The sequence below is a fragment of the Falco rusticolus genome, chromosome 7, assembly GCF_015220075.1.
Source record: "Falco rusticolus isolate bFalRus1 chromosome 7, bFalRus1.pri, whole genome shotgun sequence".
Classification (NCBI taxonomy): domain Eukaryota; kingdom Metazoa; phylum Chordata; class Aves; order Falconiformes; family Falconidae; genus Falco; species Falco rusticolus.
The window spans coordinates 44,989,167-45,014,734 of record NC_051193.1 but is presented as its reverse complement, the minus strand read 5'-3'; the positions used below and the strand labels follow the sequence as shown (position 1 = coordinate 45,014,734).

General features: G+C 47.9%; 1 protein-coding gene across 3 annotated transcripts in view; it reads left to right on the top strand.

The window, feature by feature from the left end:
* PRDM11 (PR/SET domain 11) overlaps positions 1-17,749 on the top strand; it is a 52,245-nt gene extending 34,496 nt beyond the window's left edge. For 2 of the 3 annotated variants that reach the window (XM_037393887.1, XM_037393886.1), the window contains exons 6-8: positions 3,438-3,625; positions 6,753-7,355; positions 8,169-17,749. In XM_037393887.1, coding sequence (XP_037249784.1) covers positions 3,438-3,625; positions 6,753-7,355; positions 8,169-10,333 — 2,956 coding nt within the window. In that variant the 3' untranslated portion in view covers positions 10,334-17,749. The remainder of the gene's footprint in view (positions 1-3,437; positions 3,626-6,752; positions 7,356-8,168) is intronic. The other variant, XM_037393888.1, reaches the window with a different exon arrangement.
* Positions 17,750-25,568: the final 7,819 nt, after the last annotated feature.

Sequence of the window (25,568 nt, the reverse complement as noted above, 5' to 3'; positions counted from 1 at the left end):
AAAAGGGGAAATGAGGATGGTTGGTTGCTGCTAGCTAGCAAGGCTATGGGAAAGGTGGCCCTGTGGAGCAGGGACCTGTACCTCTAACAGCTGTGGGGTTGGTCCAAGCCCCAGTAGCTGCAAAGGGGTCATAAATGGTCTCCATCAGTGCAGTGGCTGGTTCCGAGTAGCCTTGGCAGAATCTGTGGTGGTGTTGAGCCTGGCCAATCCCAGGGACCAAGCAGGACATGAAATGACCCATTTGCAGCTAGTGCCAATGCGTCTGCAGGAACAGGAACAGCTCTGGGTGGCTGGGTCTGCCCCAGTGGTAGTCCCGACCCTGCTCCTCCTCCGGGGATCACAGTCCCTTGGGAAACCCGCTGCTGCCGTCAGGGCTGTGCCCGTGTGTGCGCAGCACTTGTGTCAGCCTAGCCGTGCCTGTCTGGGCATCTAAACCGAGGTACCCTTCCTGCTTCAGTCTAGCTTGAGCGCTTGGCATCGGGAGGCGGACTGGCTGCTTTCCAGCCTTCGCAGGGAGGGCTGTAAGGGCTGTTCAGGATGTGAGCGCTTGGGCCTCGGGAAGATGTGCCAGTGCAGGCAGATTGTGAGTCTCTCCTCAGCAGGCAGTTTGTGCCCTCGCCTCGCCAAGCAGCTCCTGTTTCGTGGGCTGACTTCCTCCATCCTTCAGGGAAGGCGCCTGCCTCTGGCCTGTGGTGTGCAGCCACACGAGATGTCTTAGACCAACAGATGGAATTTGGGTTTTGTGCAATCCTTTGTAACGTGTCATTTGTGTCTTTGTGGTCACGGGAGCCGGGCTGGGTAGCTGGTTCAAAAGCAGTTCATTTATATGGATGATCTCATCTCCATTTACATTACCTCAGGGAAGTATCGCAGATGTAAAGCTTCCTCTCTAGGAGCGTAAACCAGTTACTAGCTGCCAGCAGCTGTGAAGAAATGTGTTTGTGACTGGATTATTCCCCAACTCTCTGTTAAGGGCTTTCTTCATACCTCCTGGTGAAATCAGCAGTGCGGGTCGCTGCAGGATGCAGGATGGGAGCGGGTGGCACGGCGGCGTGTTGCAGGGCTGCAGCAGTACCGCAGCTGCACCCTCCAGCCTGCGCTCTCCTCCCACCTTCCTGCTGCTCCTGGACATGGCTGGAGCCACAGGACGTGGGGCAGCAGAGCTGAAGGATACTCTTAGGCACAAACTTGTGAGGCTTTAGAGGCAGGAGGGGAGCAGCGAACAGGAAAAGCATTCTCACGCTTAATGAAATAGTTGATAATAAAAGTGAGCCCTGGTGGGAATAGTTAGCCAGGGTCTCCCCTTCCCACGCAAAGTTGCCGTTTAGAGAATTCTCTAAATCTTGCTGTCAAATGCAGTTTGCTGGGTGTGCACCGGATTGTCCTGCCACCGCCCCATGGATTCCTCAGTGCCACTAGCTGTGGGGCTGTGTCCCCTGTATGTTGTATTAAGGAGCTGCAAGTGACTTCAGGGTAATAAATCTTTGCAGGTAACCAGGCTGCTTCACAGGGCAGCCTGATCTTGTCATTGCTCTGGGTGATGTTTAGCAGTGGGATACAAAGCAGCTGCAGGAATATGGTAGCACTGCTAAGAATACTTAGCAAGTGCTAGGAAGCATCCCGGCATTTTGCTTGGACTGGGGAGGACATCCTCTAGGACCTCCTGTGCTGCAGGGCATCAGACTGGCTGCAGCATATTGCTGTATCTCTGGGGTTGAGTATCTCATGGCTGCCTGAATGCCTGATAACACCTTTTGTGGAGTGATTGCTAACACCCAGAAGTGACAGCCTGGCAGCACTAGCTGTGTGTCATTTTCAGGACCTCCATCCTACCACACTGGCCCAGGTCGTTCCTTCTGAAATACTCAAACTGGTTGTTTAAAAGTACTTTTGTTTTGTGATCAAAAGTAAAAAAAAAGGGTTAATAAAAGCCAATGTTTGGCTAATTTTGGCAGTGCCAGAGCTTGCTGTTTAAATAATTACTGAAGACTGCAGAGCATCCTGGGTGGCATACATTAGGAAAAACAGCTGATTGCAGGCACAGGCACAGTTGCTTAACATGAAAGTCAGAATTGCTGGAGCATCGGGCAGTCTGAGACACTGCAGGCTTGTTTTCTGTGCTTCGCGGGAAGTTTCACCAATTTGTGACCGTATCTGTGTTGGGTTAGTGTGATCACGTGCAGGTGAGGTGGGCTTGTGTCTTTATCTGTACATGCATATGGCTGGAGAAGGGGAGAGTGTTCAAGGGAAAATTGATGGGTTTCTTAAGCCAGAGAAATACCTGTGAGCTATAAGGGGATGTTTGAGCAAAGACTAGTAGCAGCAGATGTCAGAGGAGCCATATGCCACTGTCCTTCATTGATGTCACTACAGCAGGAAGTGCTGAATAATAGAGGCAAATGGCATAGAAGAAGAAAAAGCTTTTAGCTATGAACTGTTCATATCTGCTTTTGGGTCTGTACGTGCAGTGACGGAGTCTCCTCCTGGTCCTAGGCAAGTGTTACGAGCTCATGTTGGTGGCAGCTGGAACCAGTATTACCAAGCCTTTTTCATGTCCTCTAGCAAGAACACGAGGAGTGTGAGAGCAGATAATATGATCCTATCTATAGATCACTGTCTTAGCAAGTTGCACAGAGGGCCAGTTGCTTGGAGTGGGAAATTAATACATTTCTGCTGAGTGGAAATTTAGCTGGTTTAAATCAGGAAAATAAATCCCATGCCCAGAAAATGATCTTTCTGTCAGCACTGCCAGGAGACACCCACAAAGTGGTGCTGGGGTTTCCACTTGCAGGGCTGCTTGTATTTTTGTGTCCCATCCCACTGAATGCCCCAGCACCAAAACTGCCAGTACTGGCATGTCCTTGGTCTCCTTTTGGATAACCAGCGAATACCCTCATGCACATTAGGTGTCTCTGTTTCTGTCCTGGGTAGCTCAATTCTGCTTGCCTGAGAGGAGAGAAGCAAGGAAATCCGGTATCTACTAAAAAGGAAGATGATGTTTTGGGGAAAGAGACAGGCAGAGGGACCCTGCCGTATTCTGGATGTTCCTGAGAACAAGGGAGGAGGCCTTGGGATGTGAATTGGTGGTGGGGAGCCCAGGTGTCCTTCTTTCCATCACTAGGCAAAGGTTTCTGCCCATGAGAGTCTGTGTCACCCCTACTGGCAGATACTCCTTCAGATTGGATGTACGTTGTTGTTGTCCCTTCCCCAGCAGAAATGGACCCACTGGCTTGGTGTTCCCTGGGTGTCCATGCTTGTTGTCCTGTACCTCTGGCAATTTGCACACCATTACTTATAACTCCATGCTTTCCAGCCTGGCTGTGTTGATGGCTCTCTCTGAAGGTCATTCTGGCTTCATTGTGGTTGTCATTCTGGTACAAGAGGGGGCACAGGAGAGAAGTTTGTGCTTGACACCTGCCTTGTCACCTCACCCTCAGGTATGTGATCATCTCCCGGGAGGAGAGGGAGCAGAACCTGATGGCCTTCCAGCACAGCGAGAGGATTTACTTCCGTGCCTGCCGCGACATCTGCCCTGGGGAGAAGCTGCGGGTCTGGTACAGTGAGGATTACATGAAGCGGTTGCACAGTATGTCCCAGGAGACCATCAACAGAAATCTCACAAGCGGTGAGTGAGTCCCCTCCCTTTCCACCCTTTCCCTCGATGCCCCTGGGCTGCCACACTTGTCTGACCAAGTGCAGTGGGTGTAGTAGGTGGCGCACAGGCTGTGTGAGGAGGGCTGCGTTTCTAGAAGAAGAGCACCTCTGGATGAGAGCCCCCAGCTCTGTGTGGTGTGGATGGATGAGTGTACAATATATAACAATGATAACCACTGTCAAAGAGATCACGAAAGAAACATTTGTGCTGTGTCGTGTCATGTCATGTGTTGTGTTGTGCCGTGTCGTGTGTGCGCTGCAAGGGCCTGACGCAAAGCCCAGGGATCACCGAGCTCCCCCATCACTAGACTTTCTGGCCTGAAGATTGCCAAGCTGGTGATCCCACAGACAGCATTAGGTTTTTCCTCTGAACGTGCTGCTTTTTCTGGCTTCTGTGAGCAGCCTGTTTGAGGGAGCTCCGGCTGGGTTTGTGTGCATATGAAAGAGAGATTTCCTTGGTGTGTTTGTATGTCCATTTTCCTCGCTTAATTTATTTCCTCTTTCTTCAGAAAGATAATTTGGGATCAGCGCGACATCAGCTAGAGACTCCTTAGTCTCACAACCTTAGAGTGCATGTACAACATACAGGAGGCTTTGTTAGGCTGATTCTTCCCTGGATAAAAATTATTACCTTACCTTAAGAGTAGCCATGCTGGAACAAAACCAGCAGTTCTTTAGGTCAATGTCATGTCAGCAATATAGGAAACTTCAGAGGAGGGCAAAAATTCTTAATGCATCTATTCATCTATACAATCCTGATACCTGAATTTAATTAAGGGCATTTCTTTCCAGGCCTAGCCACAGAATGGCAGGGCCTCAGAGGGGCAGCCACACTAAATATAACTTTCTAATTAAGATTCCCGTGTATATTATTACACAGCTGCTATTGCTGCCTTGACTTGGTAAAAGGTGTCTCCTCTTTAATCATGGGGTGGACAAGATGTCCTGAAAAATCTGGTTATCCTCTACCACCTTAGAGTTATTATGCACTTCCAGTGTTACGTCTTGATGGCTGTACTTGGGCAATTCCCACTTCTGAATTGACATCGGTATGAATGTGCTTTTTTATGTTAATGAACAGCACTGAGTGATAGGTACAGGCTGCAGTGATTTTGCTGTGTAACATGCACGCATTAGTTGTCTGGATGGCTTAGTACTTTCTGAAAGTACGGCAAGAGAAAGACTGTGCTCTTGGAGCAGCTGCTCTGGAGGGGCACCAAGGCTATGAGCTATTGCCCTGCTATACAGACATGCCTTTAGTCATGGTTTGTCATGGTGTCATGGTTTGTGTGAGCTGGAATGGTGACTCACAGCCTGCTCTGCACTACATGTGTGGTGAACATCTGCCTCTGGGCTTCTCGGGACCTGCCGTAGCCTACCACACAGTCGGGTTGAATCCCATGCGGCTGCGGAGACCATCCTAGAAACCCCCTGACATCCTGATGGGCTCATCCTGCGGCAAGCTGGCCTCAGCCTGTGTTTGCAAAAGGAGTGCAGAGACGTTGTCAAAATGGAGCATCACTTGGGCTGTTGTAGACTTGTGAGAGACATTGCAGCCTCAGCTGGGAGGGCACTGGGAGGTGGTCAGCGAGGGGCACCAAAATCTGTTGAGTCACTTTCAATTTAAAAGATTTGAAATCCCCTGCAGATGATTCTGTCGCGTGACGTGGCACACTTCATTAACTCATGGAAAAATAACATGGTTCCTGGGTTTTGTTGCTGTCGGTAGTTTCTGACCCGCCTCCTCAAGGGAGTTGAGACCAATAATATGAGGGATTGTCTTGTGATTTCTGGCTTTTCCATAGGGCTGAACCACTCAGTTGGTTGGGGGAAAAAATCACTGAGAAAGAAGAGGAATCCATTCTCTAAATTGCTACTTCTGCCAGTAGCTGTTACAGTCCATAACAGGGGAAATACTAAGGCAGAGATTCAAAGCTTTGCCCATAGGAATTCTCATCAGTGTGTTGAAAATGAGATCTGTTGTTATGGATTCACTCAAGAAGTGGCTAGATTTGCCAGCCAGCATCCAAACCCAGTGCAAAATCCCTGCCATTCAGGCCAGCCCTTTTTACGGTGCCTTACTCTAACTGTGTCGAGTCTTGCATCTTTTCTGCATTCTTAGCATTGCTCTCCTTAGAGAGGGAATGGTAGCTTTTGCTCCGTAACTCTTATGAAAGCATGAATACACTTTAAAAGCAAACAACCCCAAAAAATCAGCATAAAGCAGCGTCTTGTTTGGGAAGCCATCAATGCTTGAAGTTATTTACAAGATAGAAGAATGATGGAAATTGAGCCAAACCTATCGTCTTTTGAATTTCCAGGTAAGGAAATCTGGCTATTCCCTTTATTTTAAGCAATTAATAATTTGTCTGAGGTTGCTTTTTTTTTGCCTTTTTTTTTTTTCTTAAATCACTGAATGGCCACGCTCTTAGACTCCATTGGGACAAGCTATATGTTCCATTCTTGGAGGGCATTCACCTATTGTAGCTCAGTTAACAATGAGTACCTTGGGGTTTAAGAGTGCAAGTTATTTTTACTCCTTTACCTTTGCATTTCTGGAGCAGCCTCCAAACTGATGACAGTAAAGAGGCTTGCAAACTTTGTGCTGTAGCGTGCACAGACGCTGGGGTTGTCATGAAACGGTCCGAATCTCTCGCTGCACTGCTGTACACTTGATACCTTTTACCAAGTCAAAACAGACACAGGTCTTCCAGCCAGCCAAAATGGCGCTTGGGCTCTGGGCGTTAGGTTCCACTGTGATCAGTCATTCACCTCGTAGTCCTCTTCCAGCACAGGTTGGTTATACCTTCAGGTTAAACAAGCTGCCTGTAGTTTCTCTTCTCTTTAAAGCGTGTGGGTTCTACTCTGCTGTGGCTACCCAGGACTGTCTCTGTTTTTGCAGACGTGCCCATTAGCAGGGCTCCTCCTCTCACAAGCCTCGGTTTCCACTGAGTTGTGTCAGTTCCCTGGTTCGTAATGCAACATGCAGACCTGCAGGGATTCAGCCTGCCTTTTTGTTCTTTTTTCGTTTGAGTTTTAGATTGAGGGATGTTGCTCGGTTCCCAGTGATAATCCCCACCCCTCGTTTTCCTTTCTAGGAGACAAAAAGTCACAGAGGGAAAAGTCAGAAAAGAATGTGGAAAATCAAGAGGACGCAAGGGGGCCGCTCCAGCTCGCCACCTTAAAGCAAGGGAAGAGCCCCTATAAGCGCAGCTGTGACGAGGGGGAATTCCACCCCCAAACAAAGAAAAAAAAGATTGACCTCATCTTCAAAGATGTCCTGGAGGCTTCTTTGGAGTCTGCCAAATTCAAAGAGAACCAGGCTGAAGACATCTTTGAGCGGTGTAGCAGTGCCATGCAGCATGGCTCCCTGAGCCTCAGCAGAAACCGGAGTGAGGGGGAGTGGAAGGTCCCCCACAGTTCCTCTTTCAGCTCAGCCAAAGAGGTGGGCATCCTTGAAGACGAGGAAGAAGAGCCCCTGTTACTCAAAGCAGACAGCCCAACCGAGCTGTCACTGGCCTCTGCACAAGGCAACTCCCACGAAATCCCCACCACCTCCTTCTGCCCCAACTGCATCCGGCTGAAGAAGAAGATCCGGGAGCTGCAGGCAGAGTTAGACATGCTGAGATCTGGGAAGTTACCTGAGCCACCTGTGTTACCGCCCCAGGTACCTGAGCTCCAAGAGTTCTCAGACCCCACAGGTAAGCCTTGCCGAGTAACAGCATTCTCCAAACCCTGCCTAAGGAGAGTAGTGAGATGCCTGTGTGCTGTGTACCCATCTAAAGTGTTTTACTCTGAGTATTCAGGTGAACACGTGGTTCCATGGAAGGTTCATTCATGTGGTTTTGTGACTGGGTGGGCCAGGAGCTGATGCTGTGGGCACAGTGGAAACCACTGTCTGGGAAAGACTCTGTATGACAACTTGCTCTATTTGTTGCCATTGTAATCAATAATGCACTGCCAATAAAAAAGACATTCCATTGCAGACAGTTTGTTTGCTGTATTTTTGATGCACTCTCTTTCAGCGGAAGCCCCTCCGCAGTGCCTCACATGCTACCAAGAAAGTCTGAATGACTCTGTGGTAACACTGAAATGTGTGCTCTTTGTGTATGAAATGATGTCCTGCTGTGTCCCTTGTTGGAAAGGCCCTCTCTGTTTCCTCCACTGCCTTAACACAACCATGTGTCCCTTTCTGAAGATACATTTCATTTCCTCCAGGAACGTGCTGTCAAGCAGCCAAGAACCTTCACCAAAGGGAATATTTGGGTCATATCATGTAGTGTCCTTTCTTGCTGTCTGTTGTGGCATGTTGGAGACAAAGTTCATATGTAGAAACACTGATTTATTTTCCCTTCAAAAAGCCATGATTCAAATTCTACCCATAGTGCATTGTGGGCAGGAGAGGGCAGGTTGTGGCCGGCTCATCAGGCAATGTTCTACGGTCACCAGTAGCTTAGCAACTTTGTAAATACCGTATTTTTTTCCTTTTTTTTTCTTTTTTTTTTTTTTTACAGCTTCAGAAAGTATCATCTCTGTTCCCACGATTATGGAGGACGATGACCAAGAAGTGGACTCAGCTGATGAATCGGTTTCCAATGACATGATTGCTGCTACAGACGAGCCTTCCAAGATGTCTTCTGCGACAGGCCGGAGGATACGGCGGTTCAAGCAGGAGTGGCTTAAAAAGTTTTGGTTTCTGCGGTACTCCCCAACATTGAATGAAATGTGGTGCCACGTCTGTAGGCAGTACACAGTGCAATCCTCTCGGACTTCAGCCTTCATCATTGGTTCAAAGCAGTTCAAGATACACACAATAAAGCTTCACAGCCAGAGCAACCTCCACAAGAAGTGCCTGCAGCTTTACAAGCTCAGGATGCACCCAGAGAAGACAGAAGAGATGTGCCGAAATATGACCCTACTCTTCAATACAGCCTACCACTTGGCCCTGGAGGGCAGGCCCTACTATGACTTTCGGCCTCTGGCAGAACTACTGAGAAAGTGTGAACTCAAGGTGGTGGATCAATACATGAATGAGGGAGACTGCCAAATCTTAATCCACCATATCGCCCGGGCTCTTCGAGAGGACCTGGTTGAACGCATCCGACAGTCTCCCTTCCTCAGCATCATTCTAGATGGGCAGAGCGATGACTTGCTTGCAGACACGGTCGCGGTTTATGTGCAGTACACGAGCAGCGATGGGCCTCCGGCAACTGAATTCCTGTCTCTTCAGGAACTGGGCTTTTCTACAACAGACAGTTACCTCCAGGCATTAGACAGGGCTTTTTCCAGCCTTGGAATACGATTGCAGGATGAGAAGCCAACAATTGGTTTGGGAGTTGATGGTGCTAACATTACTGCCAGCCTGAGAGCCAACTTGTTCATGACAATCAGAAAGACCTTGCCCTGGCTTCTCTGCCTGCCCTTTATGGTGCACAGGCCACACTTGGAAATTTTGGATGCAATCAGTGGCAAAGAACTTCCATGCCTGGAGGAGCTAGAAAACAACCTGAAGCAACTGCTCAGTTTCTATCGTTACTCTCCCCGACTCATGTGTGAGTTGAGGGTGACTGCTGCCACTCTGTGCGAGGAGACCGAGTTCTTAGGGGACATTCGAGCAGTGAAGTGGATCATTGGGGAGCAAAATGTGCTCAACGCTCTAATCAAGGATTACCTGGAGGTTGTGGCCCATCTCAAAGATGTCAGCGGCCAGACCCAAAGGGCAGATGCATCTGCCATTGCCTTGGCCCTCCTGCAGTTCCTGATGGACTACCAGTCAATTAAACTCATCTACTTCCTGCTGGATGTGATTGCTGTGCTTTCACGCCTCGCCTACGTCTTCCAAGGGGAGTACCTTCTTGTGTCACAGGTGGATGATAAAATAGAGGAGGCCATCCAGGAGATCAGCCGGCTAGCAGACTCGCCTGGGGAGTACTTGCAGGAGTTTGAGGAAAACTTCCGTGAAAGCTTTAATGGCATTGCTGTGAAAAACCTACGGGTGGCTGAAGCCAAATTCCAGTCGATCAGAGAAAAGATCTGCCAGAAGACCCAGGTGATCCTAGCCCAAAGGTTCGATTCCCGTAGCCGGACATTTGTGAAGGCTTGTCAGGTATTTGACCTCGCAGCTTGGCCCAGAAGCACTGATGAGCTCATGAGCTATGGGAAAGAGGATATGGTACAAATATTCGAACACCTGGAGACGGTCCCATCATTTTCCAGAGAGGTTTGCAGAGAGGGGATGGACACCCGAGGGAGTCTGCTGATGGAGTGGCGAGAACTCAAAGTGGATTATTATACCAAAAATGGTTTTAAAGACTTGCTCAGTCACATTTGTAAGTACAAACAGAGATTCCCCCTCCTAAATAAAATAGTTCAGATCCTCAAAGTCCTTCCCACCTCATCGGCCTGCTGTGAGAAGGGGCGCACCGCCCTGCAGAGGGTGCGCAAAAACAACCGCTCTCGGCTCACGCTGGAGCAGCTCAGTGATCTTTTGACGATTGCTGTTAATGGGCCACCTATTGCCAACTTTGATTGCAAAAGGGCGCTAGATAGCTGGTTCGAGGAGAAGTCGGGCAATAGTTACGCGTTGTCAGCCGAAATGCTGAGCCGGATGTCATCTCTTGATCAGAAGCCAATGTTGCAGAGCATGGACCATGGCTCTGAGTTTTACCCCGATATTTAGGAAGGAATGCCTCAGATCAGAAAGCTGTTGAATAATTTTTTTAATCTATACTCTAAACTTTGATATATTATAAAAAAAATATATATATAATCTATATTAAGGAAAAACCCACACTGAAAATTTAAAAGTTTAGACGATGTGCGTCTGATAGAAGCTAAGCAGAATTTTAAAGATTGAGACAATGTTTAGACATTTACTGGTGTCTCCAACCATGGCAGCTGCAGTGTAGGTGGCAACATTTCATTCTTTAGAAGCATGTGCTGGGGCCATACTCTACATGTTCAAACCTAACTATCTATAAGCTAGATGACGGGTCTTTGTCAGCCTCAGCCTCCCGGCGGTTTCCTTTGTATGTGTGTTGTCGGTTTGTTGAGTTGTTTTTTTGTGTTGTTTTGTTTCGGGGTTTGTTTGTTTGTTTCTTTTTCCCCTTGGTTTTGATCTCTGCCTCTCTTTCCGTTGTTCAGTCCAGTTATTGAGCCACTTGAGCCTTTTGTTGACAACCGTCAGATTTCTGATTTCCGACAGAGCATCCTGTGCGTTTATGTTGCCCCTGGCTCTCCAGCTCCACCCAGTTCTCTTGACTGAAGTGGGAGCTTTCCTTACAGAGATTACTGGCAGGAGGGAAAGGCTGGGGGTGTTATTTTGGTTTTTTCTTCTGATTTAGAAACAAATGCCTCCACTAAACTGTGATGCCCCTTTCTCAATTCTCCCTACTTTTGGGCTGTAGAGTAATACTTGGCTTTCAGCTCCTTTTATGATAACCATAGTACCAGTCTATCATACATATATTATTACATGGTGTCATGTGCAGACTATAAAATAGCAAAATAGAGAAGGCAGGGGGAAATTTTTGCATTTATATTTTTATATTGTAGGAGATAAATATATATATATATATATATATATACAACTATTCATTCAAAACCAGGGCTGCTGTGGAAGCTAGACAGCCAATGAGTCAAGAGCCATCTCTGGGCAGAGATTCAAAGGCTTAAAAATTATATTCTAATTTACATTATTTATACTACGTCTTTATAATCCTAGATTGTTGTGGGGTTTTTGTTTTGTTTTGTTTTGTTTCGTTTTGTTTGGAATGACTGAAAGAAAAACCTGCCACAGTTTGGTGGCAGGAGCTATCAATGCAAGATTATCTTGGATTATATTCATGTGATGATGTCCTACAAAGGTTCACGTATTCTCTTGTGACCAAGGTAACATGTTCCACAGCACAGCAGCCTGATGACAGCAGGAAGAAGGGATGCTCTGCTTCTTCCTGCGAAATGTTTCTTCCTTTCTTGAAGAGATGCAGAGTCCAGCTGAAATGTGAATGGGGGACTTGCACCTTCCATCACAAAGAGATTGTTCTGTGGGCTTGGGGTTCTTCGTTGTTTTATTCTTTTAAAGTAAATGAGCTCCAGGCATTCACACAATATCACTTCAGGTTAGAAAAGCAAAAAAATAAAAAACAAACAAACAAAAAAAAACCACAAAAAAGGTGCAAAAACTCCACAGATGCTAGTGCCTTGCCCTGCTGATGTGGCATGGACAGCACCAACCTGACCAGACCATCATGGGAGTGAGAACCTGTTGTCCAGAAGGTGTCCGAGCCAACATGATCTCACTTCCCAGAGGGATGAGCTTTGTGCCAAGCTGTGTTGTTTGGAAACATGATGGTGGTATCAGCAACACTGAACCTTTCCTTTCTCCTGTTACCCCCCTGCCCTTGGTCTTGGTGCTAAGATATCTCTAGAACCGTTGCTGCTAGTTGATAGCTTTTCATTTATATAAATATATATATATATAAAAAATATTATTTTATTTTTTAAACTTTTTTGTTTGTTTTCAATGGAGATGTAGCATGTTTGGAACCGATCTCTTTTGGAGTCACTTTCACTGCCAGGGTTCACACACTGTCTTCCCCGGGAAAACACACACTTCTGCCTAGGTCTTGCTCACCTCCCGCTAACCACTTTGCCCTCAGCAGAACCACACAGCCAGCACCAGGCAGAGATGTACAGCCAAGCCGCTGTGGACTGGCTCAGCTTTCAGACCCCACAGGAACAGCTAGACTGGTGTTGGTCAGCGTTTTGGGAGTGTTCCCCTTCTGTCCCTGTGGGACTGAGAAGGGACTGAGCCCACCTGAAGCACTAGTGTTGGTCCATCCTTGCGTCCTGACTCTGCACTCTTTGCTGTAAAACGGGGCTCTTTGGCCAGAGAGGCCAAAGGGAGCAGAGCAGACCCCACGAATGTAGCAGCAAGGGCTGGGCAGGCGGCATACCCTCCGTAGCACTTACTCCCTGTCCCCTCTGCCTTACCTCAGATGGCATGTGCAGCCTGCCGGCTGGCTCGGGCAGTGGGGGGCACCTGCACCAGGGCCTGCTGCTGAACCACCGGCAGCAGTGCAGGCGCTGGGCGCTTCTCCCTGCGGTCCTCATGGGAACGCCACAAGCTAGGTCAGGTCATTGCGCCGTTGCAGCGCTGGGGTGTCAATATGCAACACCTAGCAAGCAAAAAAAAAAAAAAAAAGGCTTTGTTTGCATTTTTTCCTGTCTTTTCCAATAAATGATGTGATCAGATTTGCATTTTTTCCTGTCTTTCCCAATAAATGATGTGATCAGATTTACCCCCATTCATTTAGAGGAGTGAAAATTAAACTAGAAATCCCCCGCCAGCTGTGCAGACTTGGGTGGTTGTTTGCCTGACCATAAAATAGGGATCTCTCCACAAGAGGTGCTTGTATAGCCCTTCAGGCCCGGCAACTCAGCTCTGCTCAGGGTGCTGCCACAAAGGTCGCAAAGCTGCTCCCTGCTGGGGAGATGGCAGGCTCCCTCCTTAGTTAGAATTTTTGGAGATAAAAAAAAAAAACAAAACCCCACCAAAAAAAAAAACCAGGTAGAAAAGGTAGAAGAATTGCTGCTCAGTCTCTGACCTGGAAATGAGCAAGGTGAACGTAGATGTTGGAGACAAGAAGTGAATTGATGCACCAGCAGGGAATGGGCAGGTGGGGGACAGTCTTCCTTGTCGAGCATGCACACAGCAGGCAGTAGAAGCAAAAGTAACAAAGATACTTGATGCAGGCTGCCGTGGTTGTTGGAGAGGCTGTAAAGACAGTTTCCGTCCTCCCCTTTTTTTCACTTTCCTTTGCCGAACTCCATAGCTCTTTGTGGGGGGAACTAAAAAACACCTGCCTTTCTGTTTGCTGCAGTGGAAGCTCCTTTGCACATGGCTCTGTCACAGAGGCCCGTCAAAGTGCCTGGCCTACATGGAGGGAAGGGACACTTGCAGACAGTCTCCAGACACCTTTGCAGACAGGAGTGCTCCCCCAGTGCTTGTCCTGAGCACCTGAGAGGCCTGTTTACAACTCCTGCTCTGAGCCTCTTTACTTTTGCCACTGGGGAGAAAATGGTGCCTTGCCTTGTCAGCGAGGTTAGAGCTGCCAGAGCCTTGTTCAGAAATGATTCCTCTAATTTGTCACTCCTTCCCTTTGGTGCGTTTGCAGATCCCACTCTCATCAGTGACAGCTTTCACTGGCTGCTCTTATTCCTGATGGCAAAGCGAAATGCACAGCGAGTGGCTTTTTTATCTGTGCAGTCAGGTGGCAAGGGGAAAGTGCTGGTTTCTTTTGCAAATAACTGCCTGCACCTGTGAGTGATGTCAGTAGGAAGTGTGATTCCCTGCCATGGGATATTGCAGATACCCATGATGGGAAGGCTCAGAGACCCCTTGCATTGGTGATAGGGGGGAAATGAGTGCTTGGCGGAGCAGCCGGCTTGGCCCAGCCCAGCTCCCACAACACAAACAATTCCTGATTGCCCTCAAGTCAGAAAATAAGCCCAGCTTTTGTCCTAGACAAACACAGGTGCTTTGAAAGCTTTCCCTGTAGGTTTACCCACCTATCTCAGATCTGTAGCTATTACTGCCATGGATAAACGTGACTGCTGTGACTGCCGGCATGAGCAAGATAGGGAGGAGGGAGGAATACCAATGCAAAGTGCCCCTGGCTTCCCAGTGGCCTGCCTGCTGAGCCTTTCCCGGGAGCAAGTGCTTTTCTGTGCCCTATTTGCAAACCTCAGGAGGCAGCGGCAGGCATGGGGAGGGCTCACTCAGCATGGCAGAGAGGGAGGCCACCTTTGTTCAGAGATAGCCACGCATCAGGTTTAATCCATGCCTTTCCTGCTGCCCTGAGTGAGCAAGAGGAGGTTGTTTTGAACACGTTCACAGCATCTTGAAGTGCTTCAGCTGCAAAGAGAGAAGGGTTTAGTTTTTCTCAAATGAGCTCTTTATTCTCTCTTTCCCCCTGCGCCTTTGCTATGGCATCTGACTGTGAATAATGCACACTTCTCTAGACCATTGGGTTTGTATTTCTAGCCCATGGGCCTTTTGGTTGCCATTTTCTCTCCTCACTTTTTGCTCAGGCTCCTTGCCTCTTTTACCCTGCTGTGAAGCAGAAATCCATGAAGCACATTCAGACATGTCCTTCTGCAGGGCTCACCAGTGGCTGCAGAGGTCCAGACCCTCCGGCCACAAGACTGAACTCAGCAGGGATAATCCTCACAAGAGACCAAAGGTCTTCCCATACCAGCAAAAGTATGCAGATGCCACAGGAGGTTGTGAGGGGATGCAGTGGGCAGGGTCCCAGTGTGTCATCTGCCTTGGGTCTCGAGCTGACCACAGCGATGGTCCCCTGTTCTGGTCGCACTTTTGCTGACATGACTCCTTAGACATGATTCAGGCTCGGTCCATCTCTTTCTCACAGCACAAACTCAACCAGGTGTCCCGTGGGGTCTTCAGGGTCCCCTTTCTTTCTTATCTCATGAAGACTGGTGTTTGTTTGACCAGTGGGTAAGACAACCTAGACAGCCGGCTTGCAAATGAGCAGCAACAGCATCTGCTTTTGCGTATTCCCCTCAGCCCTGTCGAAAGAGGTCTTAAAAGCAGAGAAATGGTACGTTGCTCCCCCAGCCATTGTATTCAATGCAGTAATGCCTATGCAATTCCTGTCTCCCTTGGAGACACGTATGATGTGTGTGCATGTAAGCTAGTGTATGTATACAGTACATACGCATATGGTCTATATATTGTATATACGCACATCCCAGTACATATACACACAGTACAAAAGATTAAAATCACATGCTTATATATCTATAAATAAAATCCTATATATTTATATATTTCTATGTTTTCGATAGATATAAAGATATAATATAGAGATAGACTCAACCACCCTTGTGTAAGGCTGGCCCTGTGTTCAGGCACAAGGCATGTAACACTGAAGACTTTGGACTTTGGGATAGTTTTAGCCATACACTGAGGCCTACATTTACGTGTATAGCACTCTATGGAGAGGGGCTTTGCTGTGGTTAGGGCAAGGGGTTTCCTTGCTGGCATGTTAACCAAGTGCTAAATAAGATTTGTGTAATAGGGGAATGTCTTGGTGGGGGGAAAATGATTGAGTGTCCTTGTCTTCTCCCGAGTAAGCCTCTGGCTGAGGTCCTGTGGACAGGCTTGGACAGATACATATCCCACCCTCATATGCACTTTTCTCTTTGCATGGATGCGGTTGGCAACTGCGGGTACTGGTGCTGTGAAAACGTGGCTTTCTGCTGTTCTGCCCGGCATTCCTCGGCAGTCGCCGGCACGCTGCCAGGGAGACCGTGTGCCAGCAGGCGCTCACACCGCACCAAGTGAGAGCGTAGGTTTGCTCACGGGCATCAGTCAGTGACACGGCTGTGGTGCTGGGGTAAAGGCAGCAGGAAAGCAAAGGCGTTACTGCGTGGAGGGAGGGTCGCTGCTGCACGGTTGTTGGTGGCAGGGATGGTGTATAGAGCTGGAGCAGCACAAATGAGAAGAGGCCGTGAATTCGGAGTGGTAAGGATGACAGTGTGCAAGCCCCGCTGGTGAGGCACGCGCAGCTCTGTTGCTGGGTCAGGCTGGCTGCTGCTCTGCTGCAGGAGCTGCTCCGCTCCCTCAGGTCTCGCAGCTGCATCTCGGCTGGTGAGCAGCCTGCCTGGCTGAGGGCCCGGGTGTCTTTTCTGGAGGAAAGGGAATGATGTGGTCACGCAGAAGGCATGGTCGGTGGCACATGTGTGCCTTTAGGCCCTAACACACGGCATGCTGACCTTGCCAGACTAGAAGCACCAAAGGGTGCATCCCTCTTGCCCTGCCCATGCAAAGAGACACCTGTTTTCACCTGACAGGTGTTTCTGTGCTTTGACTGGGGGTGGATCAGCCTTCCCTGGGTGTCTGCCAATGCCTGCAGGATGGACAGCCACCTCATCCCTCCCTTCACACAGCCGCTTGTAGGACAGTGACCCCACTGCAGGGTGAAGCCCTTGGTGGGCACCTGGGGAGACCTGAGAGGCACCTCTGGCTGGGCTGGCAGCAGGTGGTGGGTCACTGCACTGCTTCCCCACAAGAGTCGAAGGGGAGGCATGGAGGTTTGGCTTTGCAGCTCCACACCAGGCCTGGCAACCACTGCACTCCTCGCTGTTTTAGTTGTTGGCTTCGGTTGGGAGGAGGGTGAGTTGTAATTCCGACGACCAAATAACTCGTTACACTGGTATTGCATGAGCAGACGCTGTGCAAGCTCCCCCCAAGCCCTGTCACACACCTCAGCACCCTCTCCCAGGCCTCTCTCCTCCACACAACTGGTAATCCACCTCAGCCGCAACCCACTTGCCAGCGGCTCCCCACTCCACTGCAGCCCCTCAGTCGCGCAGCGCCGGTGGGGAGCTCCCTGGCACGTGTTCCTCACAAACCTCAGAGACGGTTTCCTCACTCCCAGCCCCCTCCTTCGGATGCCACTGACACTCACGTAGGCTCAGCCCGCTGCCTCACTGCCCACCCGCCCATGCCGACAGTGCTGCTGCCCGGCGAGGGGCTCCCATGCACTGCACCTCATGTCAAATAAGCTCACTGGGCTACGTGGGGGAACCATGTCTCATATGCTGTAATGTCCTGAATGCTATAGGAGGGCTACGGAGTTTTCTGCCAGTTATGGCATCCTCATAGACTCACCTGACTGTTGGCAAAAATGTATTTCTACTTCCAGAAGACAAGAGGTTTTGTCTCAGACCTCTCCACATCCACATCCAAGCACAGCCCTGCTGAACTGTTTCAAGCAATCTCTCACCCACCCCACCACCACCCACACCCACACACACAAAATGAGAGAAAAATATCTAGACGTCTATTACTACATATGTATTAATATGTTAATATCACTCTTTTGGAGAACATTAAAATGTTATTACTTTACAGACTATGCTTTATAGTACCTGTGTGAAAGGACCTAGGACACTGGATACGAATAGAGCTATGTTGATATATCATAGTATGTACACGAGAACCTTCCTTTTGTCATATTATCCTTGTAATGTAAAATGATTGTTAATAAAAAAACATTTAAATTTATCAAGTTGGGTTACTAATTCTTTACATTGGTCTTGGAGGTTAATGTCATTTCGCCAGAGCAAGGGCGTGTAAGCTGATGCATTTCCTTTTCCCCAGCCCACAACTGTAAGGAGCGGGTCCGGTGCTATTTTATCCAGAAGGGTTAATTGCAGCCCCCTGAAGCGCTCTCCTGGGTGACTTGCTTCCTCCCATGCTGGGCCTAACTGCAGCCCCTCAACGCCCTCACCTTGGTGAGCAGGTCCAGCATGTCTTGTGATAGAGCTGTGTCATTTCACCATGGGCTGGGTTATAGCAGTGCTGTGCCAGGGCTGCAGGGGTGCAGAGCAGGAGCTGCCACCTCCCAGCAGCTCGTGGCTGCCAGGCATTGGCACCAGCGCAGGTATGTCGGCATGTGCCGCAGTTGGGGAGGGTGTGGAGTGGGTGCCCTTGCAGCCTCTGGTCTCCCTTTCCAGTCAGGTACAGTGGTGGTATCGTTGGCTTTGCTGTGGTGGGCTGTGCTTGTAATGCACGTTGACAAAACCTTGCCTGTATGTCTGGTTTGGTTTGAAGGATGGAGAGTCTTTTCATGAACTCTGTGTACTGCAAAGCCAGAGGAAGTTGGACTTTTTCTACCCTTAAAAGAATGGGCTGGTTTAAATTTGGTTCTTCTTCGACATGAAAATTTTGATTGAGGTTGGGTCCACAGTGGATTAACTAAAGGTGCAACTTTTAAAACAGTTCAATGAAATAAGAGTAATTTTGTATGCAGGAGTTCTTACATCTGCTAAATCGGCGTGGGTGAGAGAGCCAACCCCTGAAACAAGTACAAGTGTCCATGGTCTAGCACTGGGCTGTGAGTTGTGCTTTTGGACCAAACAGCTGTCAAAGCTGAAAACATTGCCTCCTCAGGCTCTGCCTGGCTGCTGCGGGAGATACGCCCCACCGTGAAGGCACAGCATGGACTTATGGGCTGTCCTTCCCCCGCTACAGCGCATGTTTGCAGAGCAGTGCATGTCTGCAGAGCAGTGCAAGCAGTGAGGGCATTGCAAAGGTTCAGGCCAACCCTGCTACAGGGTGGCAACCACAGCTAAAGAGAAACACAGGCAGAAAAAAGCCCCTTACAGCTCAAACAGTTACTCGCTCAGCTGAAAATGTGTCTGTGTGTCGGTGGGAGGAATCGGAAAACAGGAGGAAGCTGTGCAGCTGACTGTATGGATCCTGTATATTGCACTGCATGCTGCAAGTGTTGATACTGATAGTATTGCTGAGCTTCAGTATGTAGAGGTGAAAGCTCTCATAAAGAGGACTGGCTTTTTAATTAACTGGGTCTGGAGGGATCTCAGTTTTCCAACTGATCTTGGGTATGGATACCTGGGAATGGATACCAGTGGATAAGCCAGTGTTACATGAAGTGGGAAGCAGTTCAGCCCTCTAGCAAATGTTTAATGTGATGGATGCATATGGCATAAAAAGTTTTTCGCTTCCCCTTTGAGGCTCCACTGTCATATGGATGCTCATAGTCTTGGATGTCAACCTGATGCCTGAGCTGTGTCCCACTGGTGGCTGTTCTGGTTGCAAGGTGCCAGTGCAACACAGCTTGCTGGTCATCCTGAAGGGAAGGAAATGTGGGTGGAAATTCTGGCCTTGAGGGAGGTTTGGGCTTAGAGGGCTCTAGGCCCAGGGGAAGCATGCGTGCAGATGTGTTGGTCCCCACAGATGATGGGCTGTGCAGAAGCTTTTGTTGTTTCAGAGTGAATGCCGCCCAGTTTTAACCAGGGACAGTAGCCACAGGGGCTGGAAGCAAGAAGCGATTTCCAGACTCAGAAGTGAAAATATCCCAAAATTAGTGATCAAATAGAAAAGGTTGCTTTTAGTGACTTCCTGGAAGACATCAAGCAGTCGGAGTATTACAAACAATTTGCCATTCTCTGGCACCTTTCACTGCCAGTGATTTAATTGATCAGTAAACAAGCCCAGCAAAATTCTGGTGGTTGTCCGGGCTTAGCTGCAATTTAACAGGCTCCAGGTTTGCAAGGCACCTGGCAGCCAGTGGTGGAAACATCATCTCTGGGGTTTTGCCCTTGCTAGTCAATTAGCAGCACATAAAGCAGGACAATGCTTCACTTTCAGCAGCTCAACTGTGTGTAAAGAACCAGAGCAGCTTGTAAAATGCATTGCTGACTGTAATTAATTTCCTAGAAGTGGCTTTGTGCTGTGGACACTGCCATGGTTGGCAGTGATCAGCCTCCTTGCAGATAACTTCAAACCAAGGACTTAAAAGCAAGAACCCTTCAAGCAAAGTGCATGATCTGAGCCAGTGTCAGGAAGGGAAGCCTGCACAAATTTATCTGATCTAGGACTAAAGGCACCCTTCATTTTTAGGACCTCTGATTCTCATGTCAATATGAGTGAAAAGGAAATTGAAAAATTCCTCTGTGATGGTTGTCATAGCATTAAACCTGGTGCACTCCTCCTCCTCAACTCTGCTGGTGTCCAGGACATCCTTCACAGAGATGGCTGTTAGCAGCTGGCACTTAAAACTTGTTTTAGCTAAAAAAGCCAATGTGTTATTTCTTCCTGGAAAGAGGAGGACTCTGGTGCTTGCAGTGCTCAGGGCTTGCAGGCATAACCAGAGGGGGGTTGCAGTGCTTCCTAGGGTCTGTCTTCCCTATCTGCCTCTCCTGCGGCAGGAGGGAAATTGGGCAGCCAAGCACATCAGTGGCTTTAGGCGGGTGCCCCCCAAGCTGTTTAAATCAGAGGGCCCAGGGCAGGCATTGAGGCAGTGCCAGGTCCAGCTCCATGGTGGCACAGAGCAGTGGGCACAGGGGATCAGAGGCTGCTTCTCGCAGAGCTGTTGCCACACAAATGGAGCCACAGCTCATTTACAAGGAGCTCTAAAAAATCTGAAGGATAATCAAAGGCTCCTGCAGAACAGCATATGTGCTAACTAGACTTCTCAGCTCTCTGAAGTCCCCTATTTGAAGTTGTTTTGATTCAAGGGGAAAAACAAGCATCCTGTCTGCACTGCTGTCAGCTGCTCCATTTCTGAGGAGATTGGTGTTCCCTCTAGAGGCATGCAGGGGTGGGAGAACAGCATGGAGATGACACTTGGGAAAGTGACTTTCCAGGTGACTACCTCGAAAACTGGGTAGAGGGTAGGTTGCAGGCCTAAGCTGCCTTCTCAGGGGCTTCTTGGAGCCCCTTCCTTGCTGGGTTTATTCCACATTCAGCAGTCACTTAAGAGTTCAGGGAAGTGGAGGAACTGGCTGCAAACCTCCAGGGCTAGCACTGGTGAAGGGTGCGACACAACTGCTGGGTTAGGTGTCACCCTCCTGGCAGACAGAGGATTATGGGCCAGTCCCATTTTAAATTTTAAATACAGTGGCAGGGGAAAGGCTTCTAATAAATCTGAAGTGACAATGATCAGCAGGGTTAATAGGAGAATGGTTCTGTGGCAGTTATTGCTGCTTTTCAATATGCCATGCTGGAAATTACTGATTGACCCTGCACTAATCCCCTAGGCAGGAAGGATTGTCCCTGGCAAATGCACCACTCATGTTCAGCTCCCAGTGTGGCAAAACCACAGCTACTTTCCCTCCATGTCCATGGCAAATACTTCAGTAGAATCAGCCTCACTGTGCAGCTGACAGGTTGGTGGCAACGCTCTTTGTGAAGCCAGCAGCAGCCTGGGGCTCCCGCAAACTCACTTTGTTGTTTCTCCTCGTGCTTTAACACTGACTGTGATGGGTGAGGGAGTGCCCCCAAACTGTCAATGAAGTAAATACTTCCCATTCCTGCCCCAAAAATCTGTTTTCTCTTACTTTTATGTGCAGGTTTTGATCTCTGTGTCTTGTTCAGAACGAGCTAATTCCAGTGATGGTATCAGGTCAGCTAAGTAGGTATTCCTCCTTAGAGATGCACAGTTTACAGAGTATCATCAGCACCACCTTGAAAGTACAGAGATCAGCAAAAAGACTGAATCCAAACTCACTTCTTTGTTTTGTTTTGGAGATGGAGCCAGTATTTGTGAGGAATCTGATTCCCGGATCCTATTCCGTCACCTCCCTGCAGCTGCAGGAAAGCCTCTACAGCTTTGTTTAGCTGCCACCTTGCTGAAAAAGCCAATAGGTTTTCTACGCTTGGCCAGGATGGGACTCCGTTGCTGAGTGCTCACCTTCTCATTGTACACTCATCCCTTGATGACACCCTTCCAAGGACCTTCTGATGTTGGCTCATCCCCGTGCTTTGCACCCCTGACATGAGCTGCAAGCAGAGGGGTCTTATCCTAGAGTAAACAACGCAGACACACTGTTGATACAGGTTGGAATTATTTACTTGTGGTGATGTACATGTTGTGCTGTTAACATTAGACGCAATGGCTGAGCCTCATGCTCTGTTTTTGTGCTTTGGACTGTGCAAACAGTATAGACTTGACAAACAATATCTGGCTCTGTACAATAAACACACTGGGACACTAAAGGACCAAGTAACCTTCTCATGCTGGAAGGCTACAAAGCACTATTTCACTTTGCTACTACTCTAGTGCAATTTGATTATTACCAACAGAAGAAACAATAAAAGTGTGAAGTATATTTACACATCATGCTTATCTTTCAGCAAATGAATGAAATACATTTTTGGACATAGTTAAATTCTGAAACACATAAAAAAATGCTGCCAAAGCTCTGCCCTTCAATTCAATTAAACTTCAAAGTGACCTTCAAAACAGTGCAAGAAGCGTGGTCCAAGCCTTCTTGTCTCCCAGCCCTTACTAAATGTCATTGTGCGCAACTCATCTCAGGCATCAGGAAAATTTGGGCAAAACCTTGAGCTGTATTTCTAGAGCCCAAATTAAAACCTCTGGGAAAAAAATGGGTGTCTTTGGACACTACTGCCAGATAATACTGATGACAGATGCTAGCAAAATGCAAAGTACTTTTGTTCAAGGTGTTGAAAGCACAGTAATGCTGGGGAGAATACTTGAGCTTGAAAATTTTCCCAGCCCTTTTGAAGGGAATTTTCCATTAATTTCTGATCTATTACCTCATAGCAAAGTGAACATGGTTCCTATCACCATGCAGGGATATCTGGGACAAGAAGTGAGGGGAAAACTGTGCAGTGAAAAAGTGTTACCCTTACAGAAGACCAGCTGCAACTACTCCCCCTTACAACTGGGGCAGAGGATTGAGGGTGGTGATGAGTCTAAAACATCCCAGAGATGTTTTAGTGACTATCAGTGATCTGTGCTTTTTAATCTTGTCTACTGTAGCACAAATTGCCTAAAATAAAAATTTCTCTGGGAAGATCTAGATCTGAGTGCAGGTTGAGGCAAAACAGCATGGTTATAACCTATATTTTAACCAAATAACTCCTTAATGTAGTCACAAGTTACTTTCTCTGGCCTCTGAACAGAGGCCACAGCAGGAGAGCATCTCTCCCATGCAATGCTGGATGCGATGTCGAAGCGGTTTCTCATTTACAGTAGATATGTTGTTCGGGTTTTGTCACAGGACGGGGGACTGCACATCCCTGTCCTTAAATTCACAACTCTCTGGCCCTTTGTGAAAAGGATTGTTCATTCCACCAGGTGGACTGCCCCCACCCTCTGGGGTTTTTATTCCTTTCTCCCCAAAGTCTCTTGACTTCCAGCTTCTTCATTTGAACACGTTATAGTAGGCAGAATAATCAGCGCAACCACCAAATAGCCATTGGAGACCCTAATGGTTGTTTTTGGTCACACACGTAGCTAAAGAACATTAAGTGCCATAACTGGGGTTTTTTTTGCTTCTTCTCTTCTGATGCAGTTTATAAGCAGCACCTTTTAACTTAAAACATGCTAGTGGTGTTCGCTGATGCTCCTGTATTTACAGCTTCAGGAGCTGAAAACCATGGCTTTATTTCTCTGGACTTACTGCACTTCAGTGATACTTTAACAGCTTCTGTTTCTGAAGCTGCTGGATATGATGGGACTATGCATTTGCAAATACTTTGCATTTATGTCAATAATGTTGTCGTCTACCTACCACAACAATTCCCCCCAGTTTGTCTGCTTGGGCCAGTTCAGCACCTCCAGCCCTTTGGATGCCGAGGCTCAGGGGCATACAAGCATTGCTAAACAGGTGATATAGGTGTTCAGAGGGATAAGGGCGAGGCCCTGGGCAGGTGCTGGAATGCAATGACAAACAACTCCTATTAACAGAGTTCAAAAGGGCCCTGGCTGAGCATCCCTGCCCCTCCAGTACCACACGTAGGCAGCATTCCTCCTGCTTGGGACAGCCAGCACCCTTAACTGTGCTTGCTTCTGACCCCAGCATAGCAAATGGCTGCCTCCTTAAATAAACACCTGGCAGCCTTTGTTCAGGCTGAGCTGAAATGCAAGAAACATTCTTTCTAGGCTAAAATGCCAGACAACAAAAATGATCCAGCCGGGAAAGATGCATGTGTTTTCACTCTTCCTCTCTTCCCCATTTAAATTCCGTTGCAGCAAAGCAAGGAGCAACAGTTTTTTAATGCTGATGGCACCACTTTGCTTGTAAGACAGATTTGTTGTTAAGTAGTGTGTATACACATATTTTTCTGCTGTAAAAGAAGACATTATTTTGTCACAGCAAAATCAGATTGCAAGTGGCTATGCCTTTAGATGCTATAGGATTGCCATCTAATTACAGGGTGTGCCAAAATCACCAGGGGCAGAGGCAGATAATGCTGTTTACAATCAGTCACCAAGATGTTATAAAAGGCTCATTAAAATAAGCAGAAGGCAGAACTAGAGAAACCTCTTGGCAGCAAGGCAAATATTTGGCCCTTCAGGCTTTCCTGTGCCAGCCAAATAGCATCGCGCCACATACCATGAAGTTATCCTTCTTATCCTTACCCTAAAAAGAAGGAAGAATCACGGAACATATATGTAGAGTAGGCCAACATTACAGTGAATTTTGCACTTAAAGGGAAATAATTATTCCAAATCTACAGGTATATCTACAGGCAAATCATGAACACAGAACTATTATAATTCACTGTCAACTAAAACCCTGTGCCTAGTTTATTCACAGTTTCCTAGAGCTTTTTGTTAGTAAACAAAAATCCATAGAGCAGAACAAAAAGTCAGTTTTCTTTTTGTTTAAATACCCTCTAGCCAGTGGAGCAATATCAGAAATTAAAACACTGGGCATACTTAGCTTTTCTGTTTGCTTGCTTGCTTGTTTGTTTGTTTGGCCAAAACGGTCCTGTAACTCCTGGCTATAGCATCTATGAAGAAAATAGCAGCATAAAGATAACAGAGTTTTCAGTGTGCATCAACCTTGTCAGTTTCTTAGCAGAATCACAACATCATTAAGGATGGAAAGGACCTCTGGAGATCATCTTGTCCAAATCCACCCCTGCTCAAAGCAGAGTAAACTAGAGCAGGTTGTTCAGTGCTGTATCCCATCAGATTTTGAGTGTCTCCAAGGATGGGGACTCCCAACAACCTCTCTTGGCAATTTGCTCTGGTGTTTGACCATCCTCACAGTAAAGAAGTTGGGGGGGGAGGGTGTCCTTTGTTTTTTTCATGTGTTCAAACAGTATTTCCTGTATTGCAGTTTGTGCCCTTGCCTCTTGTCCTGTCACTGGACACCACTGAGAAGAGTCTGGCTCCATCTTCTTTTCTCCTCTCCCAGATCAGGTGTTTATACATATTGATAAATTCCCACCCTGACCCTTCTCTTGACCAGTCCGAACAGTCCCAGCTCTTTCAGCCTCTCCTCCTGCAGATGATGCTCCAGCCCCTTAGTCACCTTCGTGGCCAGCTGCTGTACTCTCTCAAGTAAGTCCATATCTTTCTTGCATTCTTGCCCAGAAT